This window comes from Eurosta solidaginis, chromosome 5 (genome assembly GCF_040869045.1).
Source record: "Eurosta solidaginis isolate ZX-2024a chromosome 5, ASM4086904v1, whole genome shotgun sequence".
Taxonomy (NCBI): Eukaryota; Metazoa; Arthropoda; class Insecta; order Diptera; family Tephritidae; genus Eurosta; species Eurosta solidaginis.
In genome coordinates, this window is record NC_090323.1 from 20608464 (window position 1) to 20635485 (window position 27022).

At 36.0% G+C, this 27022-nt stretch overlaps 1 protein-coding gene across 1 annotated transcript in view; it reads right to left on the reverse strand.

Moving 5' to 3' along the window:
- ftz-f1 (ftz transcription factor 1) overlaps positions 1-27022 on the reverse strand; it is a 54098-nt gene that overhangs the window by 15978 nt on the left and 11098 nt on the right. The window contains exons 2-5 of the mRNA XM_067791798.1: positions 7907-8127; positions 6993-7255; positions 5684-5740; positions 5410-5608 (exon numbers count right to left, since the gene is read on the reverse strand). Coding sequence (XP_067647899.1) covers positions 5410-5608; positions 5684-5740; positions 6993-7255; positions 7907-8127 — 740 coding nt within the window. The remainder of the gene's footprint in view (positions 1-5409; positions 5609-5683; positions 5741-6992; positions 7256-7906; positions 8128-27022) is intronic.

Sequence of the window (27022 nt, forward strand, 5' to 3'; positions counted from 1 at the left end):
GCGTTTGTCCATGAATGTACGACGCGCGCGCTTGCACTAATACATGTAGAGAATTTAAAATAGCATTAAAAAAACACAAACCAAAAGCGCACACATCAACATATTTATAAATTTTCATACAGTAAAACTCGCATTGACTTTTGGTCGGCCTAAAGTGAGTGTTGTTGTATTGGTAAAAACCTTTGTGCAATGTGTTGTTGCGTCATGAGCGTAAATTGACTGACGACTTTTGTACATGGGGATTTCCATAACAACTCATCCTAACGATGAATTTCAAATTATATGAGCTCGCTTAGGTTGGAAGATCTTTTAGTACTCGTAGACTCCGAAAATGGTTTTTATGATTTTTAACTTCCTTTATATTAGGTCGGTTGAAAGTTTGTCCGCTTTTCATACGAATCTTGCTATAGATTAGAACACCGTGACAATGCAACAAAAAGAAAAAAATCCGTTAGGTGGGCGCACGGATCGAAATAATTAGATAAGAATTTGAAAAATTTCAAACCTAATTCAGAGGTCGATGACAGCCAATAACACGATACAAAAAGATGCGCAAGGGATGAGATATATAGAAAAATCGTACGAACGGAGGGAATTTTGAGATTGATTTTTATGTAAATCCTCATTGAGCTACAACTGTAAAACTTCACAGATGGGATAAGAGGCCGAAAAAGTTTAAGAAAAGGCGAAAAAAATTCCGTTAGGTGGGCGCACGGATCGAAATATTTAGATAAGAATTTGGAAATTTGGTGTTTTGAGATCGATTTTAAAATAAATTCTCATTGAGCTACAAACATGAAACCTCAGAGACAGGTTCAGACACCGCGACAAAGGAACAAAAGGAGAAAAAAATTCCGTTAGTTGGCGCACGGATCGAAAATTAGATAATAATTTAGAAATTTGAAACCGGGTTTTAAGTAACTTCTCGATGAGGTAAAAATTTAGAGCTTAATTCAGAGGTCGATGACAGCCGATGGCACAATACAAAAAGTTTCGCTAGGGCGTGCACGGGCTGAGATATTTAGAAAAATCAAACGGAACGGAGGGAATTTTAATTTTTATGTAAGTTCTCATTGAGCTACAAGCGTAAAACTTAACAGATAGGTTAAGACACCGAGAAAATGTAAGAAAAGGAGAAAAAATTCCGTTAAATGGCGCACGGATCGAAATATTTAGATAAGAATTTGGAAATTTGGAGTTTTGAGATCGATTTTTAAGTAACTTCTCATTGCGCTACAAACATGAAACTTCACAGATAGGTTAAAATGCCGTGACAAAGGAACAAAAGGAGAAAAAAATTGCGTAAGGTGGCGCACGGATCGAAATAATTAGATTATAAATATTTAGATACGAATTTCGAAATTGGGAATTAAGAGATCGGTTTTTAAGTAACTTCTCGGTGAGCTAGAGACTTTAAATTTGAAACGTAATTTAGAGGCGGATGACAGTGAAAACATAATATAAAAAGTTTCGATAGCGATAGAGCGAAAAATCGTACGGAACGGGGGAATCTCACGATCAAATTTTAAGAGACTTCCCATTAAGCTGCAGCCATTGCAGCAATCCAAGCCTGGCATATATGAACAATTTTCAGGAGTTTAAGAATTAATGTAGCTTGACGTAATTCTTTAATGTGTGATCGATTTTTGCTGACCAATTTGATTTTATTAAATTCAAAATTATTATAGGCTTGTATGGTCAAATATTTGAACAGTGCAATATTAAACTTCACTTATAAACCCGACGTTTCGCCAAGCTCCTTGGCATCCTCAGGGGCTGGACATCTTTATTTAAAAACAATAACAATAACAAAGATAAATTTGTAAAAACAAGTTCTTTAATATGTACTTTATTGTATAGATACAAGTATAGTACGCATTCTGAACTCATAAAAGTATGTTTTTCACCTTGTAAATCATATGGCAGTACTCTTTTTCACCTAGCACTGAAAAGGAGAAAATAAAAATAAAATAAAAAAATTTTAAGCACTTCCTTTATATAAATGGGCAAAAATCAGCGAAAAATCTTTCCTTATATAAAGACATATTCTTGCTAAACTTTTATATTTTTACTTCTCATAAATATTTTTGCAATTCCTGTGTCAAAATTTAAAAATCAAAGTTTAGCAGGAATATGTCTTTAAATAAGCAGATATTTTTCGCAGATTTTTGTCCATTTATATAAAGGTAGTGCTTAAAATTTTTTTATTTTAAATTATTTACTTCTTGCCGAACAGAACTCATGCATTTTTTAAAATTTCAACTTTTTGAAAGTTCTTAAAGTTTTAGTGTAATTTATCTGTAGGAGAAGTTCGCATGGAATGACTCATGCATGTTTGTATGTGCTTAGCTCACTTTGTTCAGCTTTGCTTGGTAAGTAGGTCAGCAGCCAAGCAATCAGTCAGTCAGCGGGCGAGTCAAGCAACAAATAGCCGCAACAACACCAACAACAAAATGAGCAATAATACAACAATAACTTAGAAACCAAAAGCGCCAGCATGAGCAAGCAAATGAAATCGAAACTAAATTCAGGCTTAAAAATAAATTTTGTTGTAGTTGTTGCCTTTTTGAGCTTCTTTTGTATTACTCCTTTTGGTATTACCATTGTTGTTGCCTGGCGTCCCTTACAAATCGTAGCCTCGCTCCTCACCATGCCGCCAGCTTCTTCACACTGACCCGCAATATAAGTTTACATAATCGGAACAGCGCGCGCGCGTGCATAAAAAAATTAAAAATCCCAGACGCAAAAATAAAAAAGATTTGTGCACAGCAATACAATGGCTAAATTTAAGCATGGGATCTCAACAAAAAAAAAATTTACCGTGGATTATGTAGCAATGGCGCTTGAGCTTTGTATTTAAAGCGCAGCTTTTTTAAGGCAGAATTCAGAAGAGCGGCCCAACACTGCTTTTTGTTATAGGCCGAAACAAAGCGAACGACGAAGAGGTAAATTTTTTAGAAACAAACTGAGGTTGGAAGCGTCTTCTCACCAAGTTGTGCGTATGCAAGCCCTCGTAAGTATTTCTTCCTATTCCGTGGACCAGGTTGCGCGCCGAGCTATTACAAATCAAAAGCAACAATAATCCTATTAAAATAATCTCTCTTTTGATGACAATCAAGGTAAGTATTTTAAGGACTGTGGCATAGGTCCCCTAGCGGGTTAGAGGGTCAGAATATACCCGCGGTAGGTATGCCTGTCGTAAAAGGCGACTAAAATACCAGATTTAAGGGGTTGTATAGCGCAACCCTTTCAGGTTGCCAGCGCAATATATAGCTTCTCCAAACCCAATTGTCAACCTAACCTATCCGTGGCGAATCCTGTTTCATTAACAGTCGAGGCTCTGGCGACCCCGAACTCCTCATGGATCTAGGGGGTGGGAGGGCGGTGTGACCAGGAAGGTCGCATGTAGTCATAACAAATCGTTACCCAAATGATCGGGCTTGGTACCGGAACGCACCGGATCTGCATCCGGCAAAGGACCATCAACATCGATAACACTCCCCAGGCCTTCGGGGAGTGTCCTTATCGCTACAACAACAACAACAACAACTGCGGAATAGGGGCATAAACCTAGCATTTTCCCACACTCATTAGGAGTTAGCTCTTTTTTTGCAAAGGTCCTCGTCCATGCGAAGGATGGCATTGCCGCCCGAAATGTGATAGATAAGGATTGATACAGCTTTGTGACGTCTAGTAAAGTGACAATACAGGGACCAAGAGATGAGTGGTCATACTGGTGGGCTTGTGATGGAAAAAAGACGGCGCAGCTAGATTTGTCTTCGGGCAAGTGCCGCGGTACGCTAAGCAGCCGATACGATGAGGAATACTGCGCCGCCTGCGAAAGAGCATATCTCGATATAGTAGTGAGCACTATAGTGATGCGAAGAGGGACGAAAGACGCCTAGTTTAAATGAAGAAAAGTTACACTGGGAGGAACAGTGCCGGAACATTTTACAAGAGATGCGAGCAGACAAGTTGAAGGCGGGGAAAAATTCCGACAAGAAATTTAATAGTGACGTATAGACGTTGAGAGCGTGCTTAGTTGGAGGAGGAAGTTTTTTCAAGCATTGCAATGCAGCGAAGGATCTGGTATGTCTGGTAGCTCAATCAATGGCGAGGGAGTAGTACTACAAGGGTAGTGATGAGATAGTAATAGAAGCTTTCCTAGCATATCCGATGACATTCCACATGGGAGGTCGTAATTCTAGGGAGCTTGAAAAGCTGCCTAATAGCAATAAAGCAAAAAAACTATAAGTAGAAGCTTTCGTAGCATACCCGGCAAATGAGTTTCCGGATCGGTTTGAGTGCGAGTAATTTAAAAAGCCGTCTAATAGGAACTGCGCCACAAAAATTACCCCATAAAAGCCGGCGTATGACAGAAGGTTTCCAGAAAGAGACATTCTGGTCAGGATAATGGCGAGCTCGTAGCAGATGTTTACAATGTACTCAAGTTATTGCTAAGAGTCTAAGATGATAATAAGCCTGATACCTTAATCCACGACGTAAGAACACTGAGCTTGACCACGTACCTATAGCAAAGTGAGAATTGTACATATTTCCGGTGCCGGAGAACTACGCGAGGAATTTATGGAGCCCTCGCCAAAGCGTATTCCGCAATAAGAACTTAAATGCTTCCCGCTCAATCAAAAGCATAAGTGATTCTCTAAACCGTGTTGAGCGAAATAATGCAGTTCATCGTAAGCCGGCTGACTGAACCTTATCAGTGCGCTTTCAGACCAGATCTTCATGATACGTAAAATCCGTATTCTCCAGGATTAGATAATCCACACCTTCGTTACAAAAGTTGCTCAAGTTGGCATCATTGGCCAGAATTGGAAAGGGCTTCGCCGATTTAAGACTTAAGTAGGTATGTATCAGACAAAACGCTTGATTTCTTTAGATTAATGATGGAAATAGCACTTCGTGCCGTAGAGTTAAATCACTCAAGAAGAATCTGCTAATCCGATGAATTATTGGTGTATTGAAAGGCTGTCCAAATGAATACAAGTCTTTAAGTTTTCTAGCTAGCCCACGTTATGCGAAAAGACGAAAGCGCTCGGTTGGTATTAACTTCGACAACTGGTGGCGGTAGAACAGAAAAAAACAAACAGTCCACGCATTGGAGTCAGTCATAGGAAAGGGCTTGGCTTTGCTTATAATAATCTAGTTTTTGCCAAGCATTGAACTAGCGCGCTTTGATGTGAGACATACGAATTCGTATATATCTTTAAGTGCCAAATAATGAATGTACTTGGAATATATATTGGACTTCGTTTGCTGAATCGAATCCCAACCATATTTTTCTAAGGAAATATGGTCGAAGTTAATCTTGCGCAAGTCACTATCACTTTAACATATATTTTAGGTTCTTGCTTATCCTCAAATAAGTAATCATCAAATCACACTTACCTTAAGATCCTTAAAGAACACTGTATTTCTTGCCCAATCCACTTGTGAGAATAAATTCTGATCTAACACTTTGCACATTAATTCGAAGAGATCAACTTCCACTTGATTGTAGGTTTGTTTTTGTAATAACGCAAATAATTGTGTCTGCCATTCTCGATCGTCTATCGATTGCACAAAATCTCGTATCATTGGTGATACCCTGGAAAATGGGGTAAAGAGTCAATGAATATACTTGAAGAACAAAATTCATAAAATAATTTTATAAGTAGCTTACCTGAGTGGCTCGATAATGGAGTCAGCAGTGCTTGAAGGATGCGTACCAGAGTCGAAGCTTGAAAAAGTAAAAACGAAAAACGAAAAACAGAAGGTTTATGAGTTTTTGAATTGAAAATTGCATGAGAAGTATTAAAAATAGGATCTGTCGAATCAATCAATAGAGAGGTGCCGTTTTTATTAGAAATACCAATCTCAAAGCTAATGGCGTTAACAATTAATTGAGATGCTCCTTAAACCGTAAATGGTAGTCCCGTTCCGGTTAGAAAAAGCTAGTCTTTATTTAGGACTCAGCTCCGCTATGATTCCGGAGTTGTATGTGATCCAAACCTAGTTTTAGGTGGTTTCTGATATTTCTATGTTATTGCCTTATTTGGGTACGGAATATAGTAACGCTTCAACTATTTTGCATATTTTCCGTATTCCGTTTATAAAACGGTAGGTATACCTACTTTCAGCAAGAAAGAGGCAAAAGTTCAAACCGCATCCTAAGTATGACCTAAAGTTTCGCTCTACAATGCAAATCAATACCTTCCTCCAGCGTAAAATACGTCAAACCATCTTAAGGTAAGTGAATTCAAGCCTTTTTGACATTGTGCTATGTTCAGTGCCATTACAAAAAATTGTACTGAAGATGGCACAACGCAGTGTTGTCTTCAAATTTGAAAAGGGATGACAGAAAATTAAAAATAATAGTCTTCCTTACATCGCGATCTAAGATTTGGGAAAGAGCAGTAAGCACCAGCAGATTTACAGAGCTCTTGGTCTTACCATGGAGTGAGTTCCTAGATATATCAATTTAATATATTTGCTGTTTAATTGTGGAAAGGCACGTAACCAACCATCACAAACTTGAAAACTGCAATATCACAGGCTGAAGGCACAGTTCTTAAGTGTAATGACTCGCTTGCTCTTAGCGTGAAGATATAAAAATTGTTCGAAGAACGTTCTATCTCAGAACTTTTTACTAAAACGTCCTACCTTAGAATTCAGTTGACAAACCGCCCACATCAGAACATTAGTTATATCAACAGAAATTCATTCCCGAATTCAGAAAGAAAGATCTGAGATCAGAAGTTCCCTATAAGTATTTTGAGAATATTTTTAAAATGATCATCTCAATTAAAAGTTAGCCCCAGCGCGGTACCTCTCCAAATTTGTTAAACTGCTTACGATTTTGTACGTGTAAATTATCAAAATCAGCCACAGCAGCTATGTACGAATAAATGAAGATATGTTAAATGATGGCATGCAAAAATTTTGAACGAATATTTCGTTAACGAAAAGCAAAAAATTGTAAAATTAAATACCAAATTTTCGATTCGGACGCATTTTGTAGAGATCCAGTTCCAGTGTCGTGACAATTGCCACTACCACCACGGTTGAGTATATCGCTGGTGTTGTTGTTGTTATTAGCGCCACCATTACCACTACCGCCACCACTACCAGCATTACCCGTTCCACTGCCGCCATTTATTGGCGTCGTTATCACACCGCCACTCGTATTGACCTGCCCAAGCGCAATGGCAATGGGGCTAGGCGATGAATCGGGTGATTGTGTAAGTGAGGACACCTACGTTTAAGGAAAAAGGAAAGATAGATAACAAAGCAATTGAAAGTTCATGGCAACACAAATGGGCACCATGCATTAAGTAGCAATGGGCACTAAATTTTACTCTCATAGCTTATTTAGTAATTCAAAATTAAAAACAAAAATTCATCACGCGCTTTTGTCCGACTTCCTGAGCTTACCCTGCAAAAATCGCGAGTACTCCATACATGCATGTATGGAGTACTCGCTATGGACCAACCGAGTACTCCAAAATTAACCACACTTCAGAAAAGATATGGTCCAATTAACATTGCGATGTCCTAGGACTCGACCATATACTCCAGCTCCGCATTACATCAGAGTAATCCATGGAGTACCCACAGTCCAATAAACATCGTGTAGTGATTACAATCGTTAAAAACGAGCAATGATCGGCTTACAATGTGTTCGTGTAGAAACATGAGTTGGTCCATTGCTGCATTACAGTGGAGTATAATGGTAAGTACGCCAGTGGACTAAATGATCTAAAGATTTTTGCAGGGTAATTGCAATTTGAAATTTGCTTTTCTTAATTTTTATTTTTAGTGCCAACTTGTATTTACTGCATTGTGCGCATCTATGTACGCAATTTAGTAGTGCTTTGTAATTGGTCTCTTTACTAACTAATCTTACCTGAGGTATTTGAATTTCTTGTTTAATATTCATATTTGGATATGCTTGTTGGTAGCCTGGTGAGAGTGGTGACGACTTCATTTCCACCGAACCAATTGAGGTGCGCAGCGCTTGCAAGGCGAGTTGTCGCTGACGCATCACTTGCAGTTTTCGCGCTCGATCACGTTTGTACATGGGCCCGAATTTGTTGCGTCCACCGCGCATTCGGTCCGCTCTCACGGCTGGAAAAAATTGAAGTGAATAAGAAGTTTTAAAAATGTGAAGACTTAGAGCTTTCTAACAACTAACTTAAAACACATTTAGTCTAAGTAGACTTCCGAAGCAATGGAAATGGCTCACCCATCGTCAACTGTTGTATTATATAGGCTTAAAGGTATGCAATATTTTTTAAGCTAAGCAGAATTTTAGATTTTGGACAATATTTTCCCTTAAAGCTTAACATTTAAGGTCGTAAACTCTATATGCAGGTTTCGGAACGTAAAATGGTTCAGTGAATTAAGCTCCAGTAAGGCTTGAGACTACATAACTTGAACGCGCCTAAAATTGGGCACATAACATTTATTTTCAAACCAGTGGGGAGTTAAAAATCATTGAAAATTATGGCTTTCAGTGATATCGCCACTTGTAAAAAGGGAATGACAGTCTAGCGCTTGGTAAGCTGACCCTATCCCAGAGCATACTTCAACTGACTAACAAAATTTCAAAGTCTACACTGCGCGATACATTCTATTCGCGTATAACCGCCCTGGTGAAAAGATCAGTGTGACATATGATTTTAATCATTTACATGGCAACATGTGTCGCCAATAATAATATATGGCTTTCCGAGCCCCTGAGGGCAGAGCCTGGGAGGCAGAGCCAAGACAACATAGCTCAGAACGCGCAGTCTATTTAAGCTTTTTCACACTTTGTCACCTCTCCATAAATTTCTTGAGGCGAACCTCGCCAAAACTTCCTATCAAAAATCAGCGAGGTGGAAAGGAAGCTGGAACTCCTCTTCCCACCGAACAGGCTGCTCTGACCATAACACCACTTTTTCCAGCGGTAAAAATAGATGGTCATGTAGGGCCAAAACGCCTGCTTTAGTTTGAAATCCCAGATTTTGGTAACTATTCCTCTAAGAAATTGCATGCGCCTAAAATTATGCAAAATAAAATAAATGCAAGACGCATCCAGTCAGTTATGCTATTTTTTGGCGAAATTTGCTATTTTTAAGACGCTTATTTTAGCTTCGCTTGTATGTATGCTTTTTTGTAACTCTCTAGGCTAGGCGCGCAAGGGAGTTAGGAGGAGTTAGACCCATCTAGCGGTAATTATTGAAGACCCGCGGCAGTGGTTAAATAACACGCTGCAAAACGAGTTGTGCTTAATATCGGAGACACGGACCTCTGTGCTACGGTGCTATCAACATCAAATATCTAAGTAGATTGTAGATAGTACAACGGCACCATTTTTGCGTGTGTTTTTTTTTTTAATTTTTTTAAACTATATTTATATTATTATTTTATTTTTTGTGTTTGATTTCTTGTTGTCATGGTAAAAAAAAATATATGATACAAATAGCACATTTCATAGCATTTGCTTGAAACCATTAATGATTATTGAGCCTTAAAGTATGCATTTTGAGAATATTTTATAAAATACCTTATATCAGAATTTGTTTCAATAACGCCCTAATTTCAAATAAGGTTGGGCCTCCAATTTCAGAAAATTTTTCATAATTGCCCAGCTAGTATCAAAAGTATTGAATTTCAGCTCAGATAGGACATTCTTGAAACAAATTCTGAGGTAGGGCGTTCTTCAACCGAATTATGAGATAGGGTGTCTTTGAAGCAAATTCTGAAATAGGGCGTTGTTGAAAGTGATATACCACTCAGCAGTCGATATGCAAAATCTTGGATTATATAGCACTCAAGACAGCAACTTCTAAACAAAGAAAATTTTTATGCGCCCAAAAGTCTGTAAAATGGAATATTTACGTTTCATAGGCTTGGAATTTTGCACAGATCGGCTTTCATTATTTGACATTTAAAATATATAGATGAGTCTTAAATGTAGAGTAAATCAAAAATGCTTCAAGCCTGTACTGAGTTATGTGCCTGAAAGTATTCAATACTCAGTGTTGAATTTTCTTATACATTACGGGTTTTTGGAGTGAATATATATAGATCTTTCCGTAGTACTTGGAATACTTAGAAATACCGTAAGGTTACCAGTTAGTTATGTATAAACAGTTTAGTAAGCGCCAAAAATTATGTAAGTTACAATTGAGGTTAGCAACTTCTGTATCAAGACAATGTTTGTTATGCGTCCCAAGGAGTGATGGAGAATTTTTCACAAACCGATCTGATTTTAAACATTTAAAACTTAAAACTGAAAAGTAGGCTAAATCATTGAAGTCAGTAAAAAAAAGATATATATCTGAAAGTATGCAAAGTCCCCATATTTTTGTTAAATTTTCCAAAATAGTTTGATTTATAGTTATTGATCCTGGATGTTAGTTTTAATAACGCGTTAAAAAAGAGGTATCAATTCAAGTGTACTATGCGCCTGAAAGTAGGCAACAATTACTGTTGCGCGTAACTGGAAATACTTATTCTAAATATTTTGAAATTTGTGGTAATTAAAGCTGGTATTTAGCAGAGGTCTGCTTTGAGTACTAATAAAATTAGTGCACTTAGTCATGATCCAAAAAAATGTGTCTAAATGTGTATATAGTCAAGTACAGACAAATACTATGAGTGACTAGCACATAAAATAGAAAATACATACGAGTGCCCGCAACACATATATGACATTGTTGAGTATAAGCTGAAATCATAGTCGCTTTAACTCAGTAGCATGTTGGTTTTGTGTGTAATACACTGTATACTTCGTTTATTATCGGTTTTTCTTTAGCGCTGTATTCAGTTTAGTTTCGTGTATATCGTTGTGTTGCTGGCGTCAGAAGACTGATATGACTATATTCATTTTATTTTATTGTTAGTCATACTGATTCAAATTAGTGTTTTCGTATAACACAGCTGACTTTCTTGCTCAATAAGACAATTGAGTACTGAACTGCTTCGTGGCTTATGAGCGGTTATTCATTTTACGAACCATGACTATGTCAATGTGTTTTAGTGGATATAAGTGCTTGATATTCTATGTTTGTGTATGCACTAATACTAATTTTTTGGTCAGTCCACTAATAACCTTAAACCATGAATAATTGCAGCTCACTGGTATTTAGCAATAAAAAAATATATTGCGCCTGAAAGTATGTTAAGTTTCAATACATGCTTCCGTGAATATGATTCATTACAAAATGCACACAGTGTTTCAATATTTATTTTATAACAATATAAGTAGTTATAACAAGTAGATAGATGCAATTCCATATGCGCTTTTAATGAACATATTTTCACTTTACTCAATGTAGATATATATGCGCTGTCCTCTTTTTTTTCATAAAATAAGGACAAGAGTAATGTAACTGAAATATAAACAGGCGTCCAGCTGCTGCTGCTGTGGCATAAGCAGGGCGTTTAGTAACGCGCTGACACCATTCCATGATGCAAACGTGATTGCAGTCTTGAAATCTGCACTTAGCAGATAGCACCCACTAAGAACTGGGTTTCGTATATATGTGTAAATATTTGTTTAAATATGTATGTATGTTTGTATGCAAAAGAAAAAATCGTTATTGAAAAACGAGCTTTTTTTATTTCGTCTCATGTTAAGTTGTTGATCGTTTTTGCTTTATGTGATATTTGTTTTTGTATTTCATTATTCGTTCGTAAATGTATTTTTTTTTTTTGATTCACTCAAACAAGAAACTGTAATTTAGGTCAAGCATATTGTTTACAAATATTCAACGTACATGTATACGCTCAGCGCGCGCGCACATTTACACGCATGCCGCATACATTGAAAAAAAAAAACATCATTGAAATCGAAAACGAAACAGAAACATTGAAAGAATAATGTAATTGCAATAAAAGCAAAAAAAAAAAAGCCGAATATGTATGCGTGAGCAAGCAAGTGCTGAGCGTTTTCAGCTACGCGCCTTCGACACAGCAGTCGACGTCACTGTGCGCGACGCTGCCGGCTTCAAAAAAATATATAGGCGCTGCCAATGAAAATAAGAGCGCGCGTGACTTGTAGCAAAGCTTTTCTAATGGCGCCCGCTCTAATGAAAATAATCAAAACTAATAGTTTACATTTTCAGCTGATGGATGAAGCAATATTCCATTTACGTGTTTGTATACGCGCGCTCTCATTTTTACATACTATCTCAACGACCGCTCTCTAAAGCTCAGTTATCACGTTTGTGATTAAAAAGCTGATGGTAAGCAGAGCGCTTCTTCTTCTTTCAATAGCAGCGCGCTATAGCAAATACCATCATTGGTGAGCGCGCGCTGAGTAATAAACGATGAGCGCGCTGAGCGCTAACAGCAATCAAAATCGTTCGCTAACTAAAACCATAGCGTGTTGCTGTGTAGCGTCGTCGTGTTTTCGATTTGGTGTGGAGTAGGTCAAGGACAGTATGGAAACTGGGACACACGAACACTTACCTACACACTATGACTTAAAAGCGCATGCTAATATATATAAAGATATTAATATATGTACGACCAACTAAGCAATATCTAATGCCGCAACGTCGTCTCATCGCACCAACGCGCGCGCACCGCACCACAAAATAGTAGCATGAGCGCAACGAAGACGAAAGTGTTTGGAAAGCATTTGTTCGGTATGAGAAGCTTAACGCGCTGCACTCGCCGCGCTTGGTTGAATATGAGGTGCAGCAACGACTATTAGCTAATACCAACTATAACTACAACAACTTACACTATCACTTTCAGTATGACAACATTTGTACATTGTACCACATGACTAAATACCCACATACTTTCATTGGCATATGTTGTTCGTTGTTTGTCATTCGCAATTCGTTATTTGACATTCGGCATACGCGCGCCGCACATCATCTATATTTTGCATGCTTACATCGGATAATCCAATTTGAATTGTGCCGCCAATTTTTGTACACAAAAATAAAGCGAAGTGAATTCTGACTGATGCTAGAGTCGTGGAGTTAAAGAGGGCGGGGGTTGGTGTTGTTTGGCGGTGGTTGCTTGAGGGTGTTTATTCTCCCATTAGATATTATGTGTATTCGCAGTAGCTATGCATATATACTTCTTCTACTTCGTGTCATATAGGTCATGGTATACCGGTTAAAAATCTGTTCTTTTTTTATGACCGCATACTTAATTGGGCCACACTGCCACTATGTATTCGCTGAGTGGGAGTTTTATTTCTATTTTAAATTTGAATGAGGATTGCCGGTGCGTGAAGGTACAAGCTAAATATTATGAAGTTAGCTGAGATGGCAGCTGCAGTAGTTATGATTTATTTACTTATTTAGAGCACTTCGATTAGTTGCTTGGACAGACAGGGTTAGCTTGGTGCGACTCTTATAAAAACCGACATCTGACTCAAAAAAAAAGAAACATTCAGGGCAAAGTCTATAGTGTGAGACTTCTGATATTGGTAATCTGTATCAGGCTTCGTGAGTGCTGACAAGCTGTCCATTGGCATCTGTTTACCAAAACTTAAAGATGCATATTATACGATGTGGGTAATTGTAAATTTTAGGTTGGTCGCTACAACTATTCCTTATTCTGTCTAAGATACTTCAATGAAGTTTGCATAGGCTTGCGAACTATACTCCCTGAAGAAGATGCGAAAACGTTGAAACGCGTGTTTAAGGTTTTCCTTATTTAACCTGTATACAAATTTATAGTTTGGTGAGGTTATTTGGACTGGCTGATGTCACAAGACAGGCGAAGCTCACATGACGGCATACAAATTAGTAGTTTAGTCTTATAAAGGAGCGGTGATGACAGCTTCATTAACTTAGGGAATAGCTGCGCTGGCATAATATAATTCCACCGAATATGACCTTGGATAAGTCCTCCAGCGATTCGAGTTAGCTGAGTCCACGGAACTTTCGTAGCATAGTTAAGTATGAAGTGTTTAGATAGTTTTAAGTCGTCATCTTTAATGCGACTTCAGCAAAATAGTTTATCGCGTATGTTGGACTCTGGTTCGGTTCCAAAATATTAATTCGGGTCAAATGAAGGAAAAATAATTTCACAAGGTGGCGCAGGGATCGTTTTATTTAAAAGAGCCGTCCGATTTCGGGATCTTCAAGTTTAAGAATTCAACTTTTAAATATTTAGCTTCCCGATGACCTAAAAATCTCAAAATTTTGCATAAACTGAAGCAACGAAGACTGGCGTCAGGGGTTCCTCGACTACCTCCGGCGGTGCTCCTATTAAGCTCAGGGCATTAAATTCCGCGCTAATCACGAAAACGTTTAAAGCTCTAGATATAGCTGCCTATTAAAAGAGCTACTCTACGCACATGGTTCTGGCCTAAGTGTATTACCTGTGTGTTGGTGGAGTAATTGTACAGAAACCTAAGGACTTCAAACTTCTGAAAGATTTTACAAAATAAGAATTAGTTATGGCGTTATAGCTTCTAAGTAAGCCGGGCCCAGGTAGTCTTTCATTCAAATAAATTAATGGAAGCAACTTAAAACAACAAACAAACAAACAAACAATATATGACATACCGAGTGGTATTTCCACGGACTCAACCATATACATCTAGATTAGGATAACCTATTACCAGATATTAGATCTACAGATAAGAGCTACGCATCGCTGAGTACTGCCGCTACAAAAAAACTCATTCAAAATATACTGACCTACCTCAATTTTAGCGCTCCTACTAAAGAATTGACACGATTTTATGGTATCAGCTTTCGAAAGCAATAAATCATACAAATACAAAAGGAGCATGATGTAGAAATGTAAGAGGTGAGGCGATTACGCACCCCATGTAGATTATCACTTGAATTATTACGAATAAATAAATTATTGATAAAAGGATGATTCAAACTTAACAGCTATCAATATATGAATGCCCGTATGTGGCTGTAATCTAAATAACAAATCAATGAGCTAATTAGGTCAATGAAAGCTTTATATTAGAAAATGATTTTTATATTTCATCCAGTGAACGTGGTCGAGTATCTTAAGCTAAGTGGCCTTTTGCAAAATTTTCAAAGCATTTTTGAGTAACTTGGACCCTCATTTCAAATCTTGACCATGCTATTATCACAAGGTGTAGAGCAGTAAACACCTTTGAAAAAGATGTCCCTACTACTTTACTCTCAAAGTACACTCAAATTATACGAATGCATCTGAGAGTTCCTCGAAAACTTATTTTTGAACATTTTGTCTTGGGCCAGAAGCAGTTAACTCAAAATAATTTCTCACAAGAGCCAGTGCAGGTATTTATCCACGAATTAACCGGTAATCACAATCTTTGGAAGGAGGAGAGCTTAAGCAGCTTGCTGAGGAGAAGTATTTCGTAATTCCTCTCGAGAATAAACGAAACTACTGTCGTATGCTGTTGTTATTGATATTATTATAAACTTTAACAAACGCGCCGTGAGTTCTGCCTTCTCCGGATTATATAAAGCGACAAAAAAGAGGGTCTAGCGGAAAATGAGGATAAAACAGAGAACTTTCTGTCATCCAAGAAAGCCTGGGAGCCGGCATTAACAGCGCAATGAATATTAGCTTAGAAACTAAACCGAGAACAACTCTTGCTAAAATGTTCTCCTATGGACTGAGTGGGCAATTAAAAAGTAAAGTGCTCTCCCGACGAACAAAATTCAAGCTCGACAAGTAGATCGTCCTATCTATCCTTCTTGGAATCATGGACGGTGTCGGGAGAAGATGAGATGACTCTAGCAGTGTTCGAAAGAAGTTATGGTCCTGTCCATGATGCCAACGGAGAGATGCGATGATGAACTGCATGAGCTTTACGCAGATATGAAGATAGTGCAGCGAATGACCGAAGATGCTCCGGCTAAGAAAGTGCTCCAGTCAACACTGCAGTTTACCAACAAAGGACGGGCGCAACTCGACTGAGTTGGGAAATGCAGGTGGAGGAAGAATTTACCTCGATCTTAGTTCCCCTTTCTTCCTCTTTATGTCGCTGTTTTCTCTTTTTTCAGACGTGGGTACGGTTGCTGTTCTTGATGTGTTTGGTTTACGTGCACTCACTGGTTATTATTTTCATGTGTTATCTTTATGATGTGAATACGGTTTCTCTGGATTGTTATATTTACTGCTTGCCCACTGAACTTATTTTAACGACATTGTAGCGGACAGTCAGAACAGCTTTGTGATTTTTGTTCGTCGAGAGAGGAATTTACTTTACAATTACCTACTCAGTCCAAGGTAGCACTCGTGTCAACAAGATTTATTATCCGTTTTATTCCTATGCTGGCGAAGTCCTTCACAGACTCGAATATATATATCCCTCAATAGTGATGTTGCTGCTAAGGCACGAATGTGCCGATTATTTCTGGGAATGCAGCGAGTACTTCGTCTTGCCCACATTTACAGCAAAACTCACTTTTTGTTCTGCGTCTTTATCTAAAGAAATCGCACGAAAGAGAGTCGCCTTGTTCGAAGCCTCCTTTGGTCACGAAAGGCCCGTGAATGTCTTTCTAATTCTTATAGGGCTGGTTCTGTTTCTCAAAGTCACATCAAAATTTTAGAAACAAGTTTTTTCAATTAGAAGAAAATTTTTCTAAGCGGGGTCGCCCCTCGACAGTGTTTGGCAAGCACTCCGAGTGTATTTCTGCCATGAAAAGCCTTGCAGATGCCGTTCGGAGTCGGCATAAAACAACTAGGTCCCGTCCCGCCAATTTGTAGGAAAAATTAAAAGGCGCACGACGCAAATTGGAAGAGAAACTCGGCGTTAAATCTCTCCGGAGGCTATAACGTCTTTCATTTATTTTAAGAAATCTCCAAGAAATACTCCTTAGCTTAATAGAATGAAATAAAGCAAAACATAACGATTCAATTCCATCCCTGACTAAATTCATACTCAATATTAACCGGATAACGAAAAATGTCAAATAAAATATTTTGCAAGAAGTTTTGCATTCCTCTCCTATTGGCCACTTGTGTAGACATATAATTTTAATTATAATTTTTTTCGTGAAAAAAAAATCAGCAGACAAAAACTAAATACGTCTTATGGATATGAGCAAAAATGTTCAACAAAAGCGCTATATAAAATTTACGTAAATATCTATCTGCAAATCTTGTTGTTTTTTTTTTTTTGTACAGCCGGAACGATGGAACGGAAGGCAAAAGTACAAAAAAGTGAATTAAAAATGAACGACGAAGAAAAAAAAAATTTAATAATATAATAAATTGAGACAAAAAAAGTTCTCTACATGTTGCATTGATTATACACATACATGTGCATCAAAATCTGGGTCATGAGCGTAAGAGATGGCGCTATAGGCCAAGTGCGCATACGCGGAAACGGGATGGAGGTACCTACATGTAATGAGTTTAGTTGGTTGGTATGGGGTATACAACTATTATTAATGTGAACACTTAAATACACACACATACAAGTGTAAATATATATCTTTATGACATACAAACATTTTAACATTTATACATAGCAATATTTATGAAAATTTTGTATATGCGCGCAGTCTTATAGATGCGACCGCGACCACGGCACTGAGCCAACCGTTTATTATTATGATGTTGAGGGAGCAAGCAAGCGAACGAGCGCGCTAACTAAAAAATGTGGCGGCATTTTCGGTTTCTATAGCTAAGTCAGAGCGCTGAGTAGCAGCGCTAATTCGCAATGCAAATGCAACTCTGTGTTTAGAAGCAGCAGCAGTTGCTAACTAGTTTGCAACATACACCGCTTTGAGTTGATGCCTTAACGCTGCCGCTTTTTCGACAGGCAGACAATGTGGGCTATGCGAATTTGTTTCTGTTTTTGTTGGAAAATATAAATACTAATAAAAAATTTAAACAAAAATGAAAACGAAAACTAACAAGAACATTTTTCTTCTTCTTCCTTTTAAGCTCACATTTTTTTTTTTGCATTAATGCTGTAATGTAGCGCCGCTGCAGCTAAGTTTCATTTACAAAACGCATTGAAACCGAAACTTGTTGGTGAAGCTAACGAATTGTCGCGCGCGCTTAGAGGCAAGCTCAAATTGTACAAAAATAGCTCAAATCGTTCGATCTCGAAAAGAAAAAAAACCAATTGAGACAAAAATGCGCAAATGAGTAGCCGCAATGTTATTAGCGCGGTGCATATTGAATGTAAACTAAAATACCACAAACTACCTACATATGTTATTTATACATATGTACATTATTATGTATATACATTAGAGCGGGTCAAATTTTTTTCCATCAGGAGTATAGCAAAAACGTAATCTACAGATGATTCTAAGAAAAATTTCTGAAGACACCATAGCTCTAAGTCCGATTTCGAGTCCCCCACTTTTACAAAATAGATATTTTGCCATATGAATGTAGGGTTTGGCCAAAACATCTTCATAGCTTCTGATAGAATTATAGGAAAAATATCATATTGGGCTTACTACTTTAAAGGTATTTTACGTATATTTCAGAATCTGTATTATTCATCCATTTTAAATTTAAATACAAAAGGCTGTAAGAAAAGAAATGTTCCATAGAAATTTGTTAAAAATGTTAATATAGTAGTTAAAAGTTCATTTTAGGCTAATTTCTCATAATTTAAGCCTGATATCTCTACTAACATTCAAAAACACTATAGATATTAATACAGATTCTGAAATGTACGTAAAATACCTTTAAAGTTGTAAGCACAATATGATATTTTTCCTATAATTCTATCAGAAGCTATGAAGATGTTTTGGCCAAACCCTACATTCATATGGCAAAATATCTATTTTGCAAAAGGGGGTACTCGAAATCGGACTTAGAGCTATGGTGTCTTCACCAATTTTTCTTACAATCATCTGTAGATTACTTTTTTGCTTGACTCCTGAATACTGAAAAAATACATCCATATAATCTGACCCGCTCTAATATCCATATATGTATGTATGTAAGTAAATATGTTTATTTACTTGCAAATATGTATTATTAGTGTAAATAAGTGAGGGACATAAATTGAGTGACAAGTTCAAATGTTATTATAGCCTTATGATTATTCGAAAAATGTCTGCTACGCTAAGACATTAATACATATTAAATCAGGGTTAGAGTTGCGTGAGTTGTTGGAAGACAAACTAATTAACAGTTTATTTATTTTTAGCTGTAAAGAAAAAATTCAATATAGCACGCAATATGACAGCTGACAAGATAATCGGGTGAGGGTGTAGTAATTGGTATGCTTAAAGTGAATTCTTCTCTCCCTCTCCATCTTTAGATAACTTATGGATATCATACTACTATCACAGCGGTTATTTGTTTGTCTTCATTATTTCTACTTCTATCTTGTTTCTTGCCAACTGATTTTCACAGCGCTGCGACATCTGTTGCAGAACCGATGTTATAGCAGCGGCGCCTAAACGTTGCCGATGAAGTAATTTAACAGTTGCCGAAATGGATCTATTCAACGAGCTTTGGCAGTTATGTAAAATTTGTTCTTTCTTCTATTCTAATTTAAAATTTTTTCATTTAAGGAAAAAACGTATCATAATAATAATAAGATAATATAATTATTGTAAGGCCTTGAGCTCGATTCGAACCCGCTATCTTACAAATAAGTAGGCCGATATAACATCAAAAAATTATTACAATTTTTTTTTGTATTTTACAATGTTTTTTTTTTATTATTTTTTAATAATTTACTGATTTGTCTCTTTATTTTAGATTTAAATTTTCTATTGTTTGGTTTTTTTTTTTAATTTTCAAATTGTTTTTTTGTCTGAGCCCGATGCGAACCCGCGATTTTACAATTCATAAAATTATTACTAACTTTTTTTTTTAATTTTACAATGTCATTTTTGTTGTTATTTTTAATAATTTCCTTTTCTGTTTCTTTATTTTAGACTTAAGTTTTCTATTGTTTTTATTTTATTTTCAAATTGTTTATTTTTTCTGTGTATTTACTTAATTTTTTTATTGTATTAATTTAATTGTAAAATTTCACTTTTATTGGTATTTGTTAATTACTTGATTGTGTGTTTCTTTATCTTTCATTTTAATTTTCTTTTGTTTGTCTTTAATTTTATTTTTAGGAATTAAGCGGGGATTGCCTTTATTGCTTTTAAATGTAAGGAAACATTTATTTGGAGCAATTTAAAATTTTTTAAAAATATTGATTATTCAATAAATAAATTTTTATTTTTATTATTAATTTTTATTTATCATACTTTTTTATTTTTTTATTTTTAAATATTTTTTTTTGTATATTTTTTTTAGAATTTGTTTTTACTATTTGACAGTTTTAATAAAACAATTCTTGTCAATGTGTAAAAGCACTTTTTTAATTTCCGTTTTCATATTTTTTTTAATTAAGTTTATTTGGAGTTGTTGTTTTTACCAAATTTTATTTAATCGAATTTTTTTTTTTGTTTTTTTGGTCATGGTTAAAAGTCTTGTTTACATTTAAATTTTCGAATTTGTTAATAAATTTTGGTTTTTGAAAATGAAAATAATAATTACTAACTACAAGATCATATTACCGATTACCAATCTATTAGTTACTAAACATAACCAAAATAAAGACAACAGACTACCTGATTCCCTATCTGCGCTTCGAGGGCGATCTTAAGGCCACAATAGAGGTGGACGGTTGGCGCAAGGGTGCTCAAATGACGGACGAGGCGATACATGTGTACACAGATGGTTCCAAAGTAGTTGAAGCAGTAGGGTCTGCGGTATACTGTGCTGATCCGGAAATAAACATATCCTACAGGCTGCCGGATTACTGTAGCGTTTTCCAAGCGGAAATAGTAGCCGTAACCAAAGCGGTAGAAACCCTGGAAGAGAATAGCTTAAGCTGCAACCGTGTTAACTTCTATATTGACAGTCAAGCAGCAACTGAGGCAATAATCTCGCATAGCACAGCATCTAAATGCGTGTTAGAGTGTAAACAGTCACTGGAGAGAATCGAGACAGGGAGACGCATACATCTATATTGGGTTCCATGGCATATGGGAATAGATGGGAATGAGAAAGTGGATGAACTAGCTAAAAAGGGCGCATCCTTTGAAGCCTGCCCCGTAGGCGTTCCAATTAGACTGGACGAGATTAAGCGAAGGCGAGAGGTGCACATGATCGACCAAGCAGGAAAGGCGTGGGTTTTGATAGGGTTTTTCAGTTTGGTCGTTAAAACAAACTTCTGGTAACACAACGGACTTATTCAGTCTATGTGAGGTCTTCATGGACCGGCCAGTTCAACCTAACCTAACCTAACCAAAATAAAATTTGTCTGGTATGTACACCAGAAGGTGCGTTACGGATTAATATGAAATTTTATGTATAACAAGTGTGACCTATTTTGAAAAAAAAAAAAAAAAACAATTAAAATCATCGTGACCACTAATATCATATTGAAAGCAAAAGTAAAATGACTGTGACACAATTCCGTTATACGACTTACAAAATGCAACAAAACAAAACGCTGAAGGGTGTAATACAAAATCAGAACAAAAAAAACCAAGAACACATCTACGTTCGTTGATTGTCAGTTGTTTGCACCAATAACAATTGAAATAAAATATACGCCTTGGTAAATGCAATAATGCAGCAGGCTGTGTACAATTTATACTTTGCATAAAAAGTGGAGAGCAAAAACAAGAAACCTAAAATGAAAATAAAACAAAAACAAAATCGATTCGTCGCCCTATGTCACACGCAATTAAGGAACAATACTTCAAAATTTTGTTCTTATAAAAAAACTAAAAAAAGTGAGTCCTGCAGTAAAGTAAGTATATGCTTTTGTTTAAATTTATAAACAAGCCCAAATGTACCAACAAACACTAAAAGCTATTCAGACGAAATCTGTTAAGACGCTAACAATATCAGAGTAATGACAGCATACGAATCGCAGTCTAAATAATTCATAAAAAATGCGTAAATACCCTGCAGGAAAAAAACGTGACATTCTCAAAAATTTACTCATTAAAAAAGTGATTGGAAATATAGTGTTTTGAAACAACCTCAGCATGAAAGTCACTCAATTAAAGGTGAACACATTGAATGAAATTCAAGGAAGAGGGAATGCGCATGCATATCAACTCATGTGGAGCTAAGTGCTAACTTTGTCCATGCGTAACAGATTAACGCACTTCGATAAAATTTTGAAGAGTATGTAGTTGTATCGCAAGTTCTTGGGCCACTGCGGTCCTAGATTTCGGGATGACCTCAGGCACACTTCGGGATTATTTTAAGCATAATTTCGAAACTATTTCAATGTAATTTCGAGGAAATTTCAGGATCGCTTCTGGATTTTTTGCGCAATCATTTCTTTACTATTTCGAGAACAATTTAAGGGTCACTTCGCAATTATCTTATGACTGTTATAGGACCACTTAAGGATTTTTTTCTAAATCATTTCGTTAAAACTTTAGTACTCTTTCTAGACTTTTTTGGGGGTAATATTATGTATTATTATAGGTAAAGATGCCCTGAAGTGATCCTGATACTGTCCGGAAACGATTTTGAAATAGTCTCAAAACAATCCAGAAGTTGTTCCGGAATAATTTATAAAATAATGCTGAAGTGATTCAGAAATTGATTTAAATTGGTCCAAAAATATTCTCGAAATGATTCCAGAAATAGCCCCGGAATGATCTTTTGGCAGTCTTCAAACGGTTTCGAAAGTGTATCTAAATGATCCTAAAATAGTCGAGAAGTGATAAAGGCATTGTTTAAAATTGGTCCCGCATTAGTTTCAAAATGATTCCGAAAATAATCCCCAATTGATCCAATAATAGTCCTAAAATGATTTCGAAGTGGTCTAAAAATGTTTCTAAAATAATCTTAAGTGATGCTTTAATTGTTCCAAATCGGTCCCGTAATAGTCTTATTATTCAGAAGTGAACCTCAAAAACGCCCCAAAATCGCATCTAAATAGTTACGAAATAATTTTCAAAATAGTTCTGTAGTGTTCCCGAAGGCATACTAAAAATTTTACGGAACCGTCCCTAAGTAGTCATAACCCAGCAAACACAGTTTCTAACGTTAGAGAAATATTGTAGTTTTACAATAGAATTCTAATGTAGTTCTCTAATACATTTCGAATCGAAAACTAGGTTAGAGAACTAGGTTAGAATTCGACTATGAAACGATTCGAATAACACTAAAAATGCGATGTTATGATTATTGTCACAGTTATCGATTATTTGCACAACATGATCAGTCATCCTTAGTGTTATACAAACCAAATAAAAATAGTGAAAAGATGTGCGGAAATATTATTAGCTGCGAAATAAGTTTTTTTTTTATTTATAATAATAAATACTAGTTAGTGAAAATTAATCAAAAACAGTTAAAAAGAGAAAGCGAGCAGATTATTGAAGTGCTATTTGGTTGGCATGAAGAAAACGCTTCCTCATCCATACCTCAAACCAATGCCGAGCTCAATCCTGAGGAAATAAGTGGAAACGAAATTTTCAACACAATAACTAGTACTGAAAACTGTAAAAAATACGATAGGATTTTGAACTATTTTTATTTTATTATAATTTGTAAGTATTTGATATAATGAAACAATGAAAATTTCGCTGATTTTCAATAACTGAACTTAATTGCACATCACTTCAAAATTCTCATTAGAATCCTATTAGCAATTGACGTTAGAATATGATTAGAATTCTAACCCTTTTCTCGATATCGAGAACGAAGTCCCCTTTTTGTTGAGAATGCTATAATTCGCGACAGTTTCGCAAATCGTTCTCTAACCTTCTACCTTAGAGAAATACGTTAGAATCCCATTCGTCTTCTAATCGTTTTCTAATCTAAATGTTTGTTGGGAAAATGTTCAAAGAAAATACGATACATTGCTAAAAGCAACAGCAAAATACTTTATAAACTGAGTCGCTCCTCAGCAGTGGTTTAGAAATAACTTCAAATGTATTTCTGCCACGAAAAGCTGCTAATCGAAAAATTATATGCATTGGGGATGCAATTTGGAATGGGAATGTAAGTCCCATGCAGTGAAATTGTCAAAAAATCAAAAAGTAGCTCGTCGAAATTTTAAATAAAAGCTCGGCCTTTATCTCCTCGGAGCTATGTCGCGCCTTGTAATTTTTTTTTCAGTTGCTTGCAAGGAAAAAAGGAAGACTTTCAACCAGTTATTCTCGCTTTATTAACCGCTCTTAATTATAGTACCATTTCCGACAGGGCACTTACGTACATCTTACACAATTCAAAATAAGAAAAAAATATTGAGTATACGCAGTGGTGTATGTGAATGTGAAGGGCCCGCTTGCTAGACGCGAAGAAATCGAAAAATGACTTTCAAATATTCAAGATATTGCACAGAAACTAAATTTGATAAATATACATATATTTCAATATGTATACATATAAATACAATTGAATTTATATTATATATATATATATATATATATATATATATATATGCATGTATGTAGTTGGCATGCCGTGGCGGCGTCTTACTGATGAAGTGAATAATTTATTGAAAATGTATGAACGACGAGCGCGTAACGAAGTTGAAAAAAAAAATACAAAAAAAGTATAACTTCCTCTTAATATACACATAAAGACTCACATACATGCACACATATGTATATACATAAGTATAAAAAATCGAATAATTAACCATCAGCTACAGTAAAGCGGCGCCGGCAGCAGCGCGTATCCTCACGTCGCCGTTTACAGACAGATTTCCCCACTTCTTTTGTTTTGCTTCTTTTCTAGTATAACTTGGGATAGGTCAGGCGCTTTGTTGTGTCTTCCGCGTGACCGTCACATATATGTTTACACATACAAAACTCCATAATAACACCCACCTACCCGTGCGCCACGCATTTATCTACAAACATCAGCACGGCGCTGCTTACACAGTTCTCAGGAGCCACACACGTTTTTTGTCAATTTGTTTGCCTGTCTTATATCTTCAAAATATATTCTTTAACTCCCTCTCTTTGTTTTGGACTTTTTTCTTTTTCGCGCTCTGCCTCTCTTGTTCTACTTTGTTCCGTGCTCCTACTGCCATCGGCATTTATTCGTCGCTTGGTCGTTCGTTGTCAACGCGTTTGGTGTTTTTTTTTAATTTTTTTCTTTCCCTTATGTAGCGCATATTTCGAAATACTCATATATTTTTTGTGTTTTTCCAAATAAAATATCTCTTATAAATTTATATTAATTTATTTTATTGCTTTGTTTGTCTTTTTAGCTGGTATATTTATCTTAACACAATGCCCAAAATATTGCGGAAGGCAGCACGAAATGCGTAAAAGTTTAATCGATTCGTACACGCAAGGGGACTTTCATTGTTTTTACTGTTTCTTCGTTGATATTTTCATATTTACATAGAACATAATCAGGAAGGGCAAAATATGTTTCTTAAAATGAATTCTCAGGCACATACATACATATGTATATTTTGATGTTTGTAGTTTTTCAGCCCGATTCTAAACGAAAATTCCGTACGAGTTTTTTCCCTTCTCCCATTCCTCGTATTCTAAATAAAAATTCCTTGTGAGTTTTTTCACTTCTCCCTTTCCTCCTATTCTGAACAATGTTCGAAAAAGAGGAAACCGGTTATGGGAGAAAAGTAGTTATTATGAATGTGAGGGAGAGGGAGATTTCTTTGCCATTTCATAGGAGTTTTTTCACTAGTTAAATTAAAGGGAATGCATCAAAATAAATAAATAAAAATAAAAAAGGAAATTGGTTATTTTAAGAAAGAACACTTATTTGTACAAATTTGTGCTAAGATATGTATTTACATTCTACCACAATTTTCTCACTGTTAATACAACAACAACAACAACCACTATTCCTTATTTTAAGTCGAAAAGTATATCATAAGCAACGGAAGAGCTCTTTGTATATTTGATGCAGCCATCCAGAAATTGCGCAAGGATTTTTTAGGAAGGCTTAAGTATATTTTGGCATATGGCGAAAAGCGAACTTAACTCGACGTGGCCGCCAGAAAATTGCTTTGCAGAATGAAAGCAGGCAACTCCGGCGGATTTGTGTTATCCCGCCGTCTTCTTCTTATGCTCCTCTGTTGATGTTGCTGTGGCACCAATTCATTACTCATTTCAGCGAATATCACATGAAATGCAATAATGTGCATTGTTTATACCTTATTTCTTAATTTCAAACAAATTCGCAACAATAATTAAACTTTTCAATTATTTAAACAAAATAAGAAATGCGCAATGAAATTTCAAATGACAAAACAGCTGACTTCGAAAATTCGAAATTCCTATTCCCCAATTTTTCTTCTCCCTAGGAGAAAAGAATTGGAGGAATTTTTCCGCGGGAATAAAAAAATCCGCGAGAACAAAATTCCGCGAGAATATTTAGAATTGGTCTGAATATGAATTTCTGATACTCAACTGAATTTTGTTTAAATGTTGAAATACTTTCTTAGAAAAGAGCATATCGTTAGCTTAATGTGAAAATGTGCTAAGTCACTTTTTACGAATTTTACAGGAAATGAAAAAAATTAATAATTTTTGACATAACCTTTTTTTTCAAAACTGTGAATGATAATACCTTAGTTGAAGTACTTTTGAGTGTAGAAGCTTTGAAAAAGATAAACAAAAAGTATGTATGCTAACCCAGGAGCTATTTTGTGACTTGTATCGTAAGTTCTTGACTATTTTGTGACAATTTCCGTACTCAAAACAAATTTTTTCTCCTGGCTTAGCACTTTTTACTCAATATGTTTCCCCATCACTCCTCCCCTTTAATGATTGAAATATAACACTAAAACTATATATTAAAAAAAAAAAAAATTATATTTATTTGTCAAACTATTTCTAACGGTTCTGATCTGGATTTTTTTGCCGGATGGTGCGCAGACAATAATTTATTTTTAAATTCAAACAAATTCTGTGTTGTGCCTTATTCCAAAAAGACAACTGCCACATACTTTATCTACAAACTAAATGCTCAGTCTCTTAATCATTGTCAAGACAGTTAAGACTTGGGTGTAATTTTTGACACCAAACTCTCTTTTTTTAGTCACATTGACTTGGTTGTTTCAAAATTTGTTGCAATGGTTGGGTTCAGTAGACGTAAC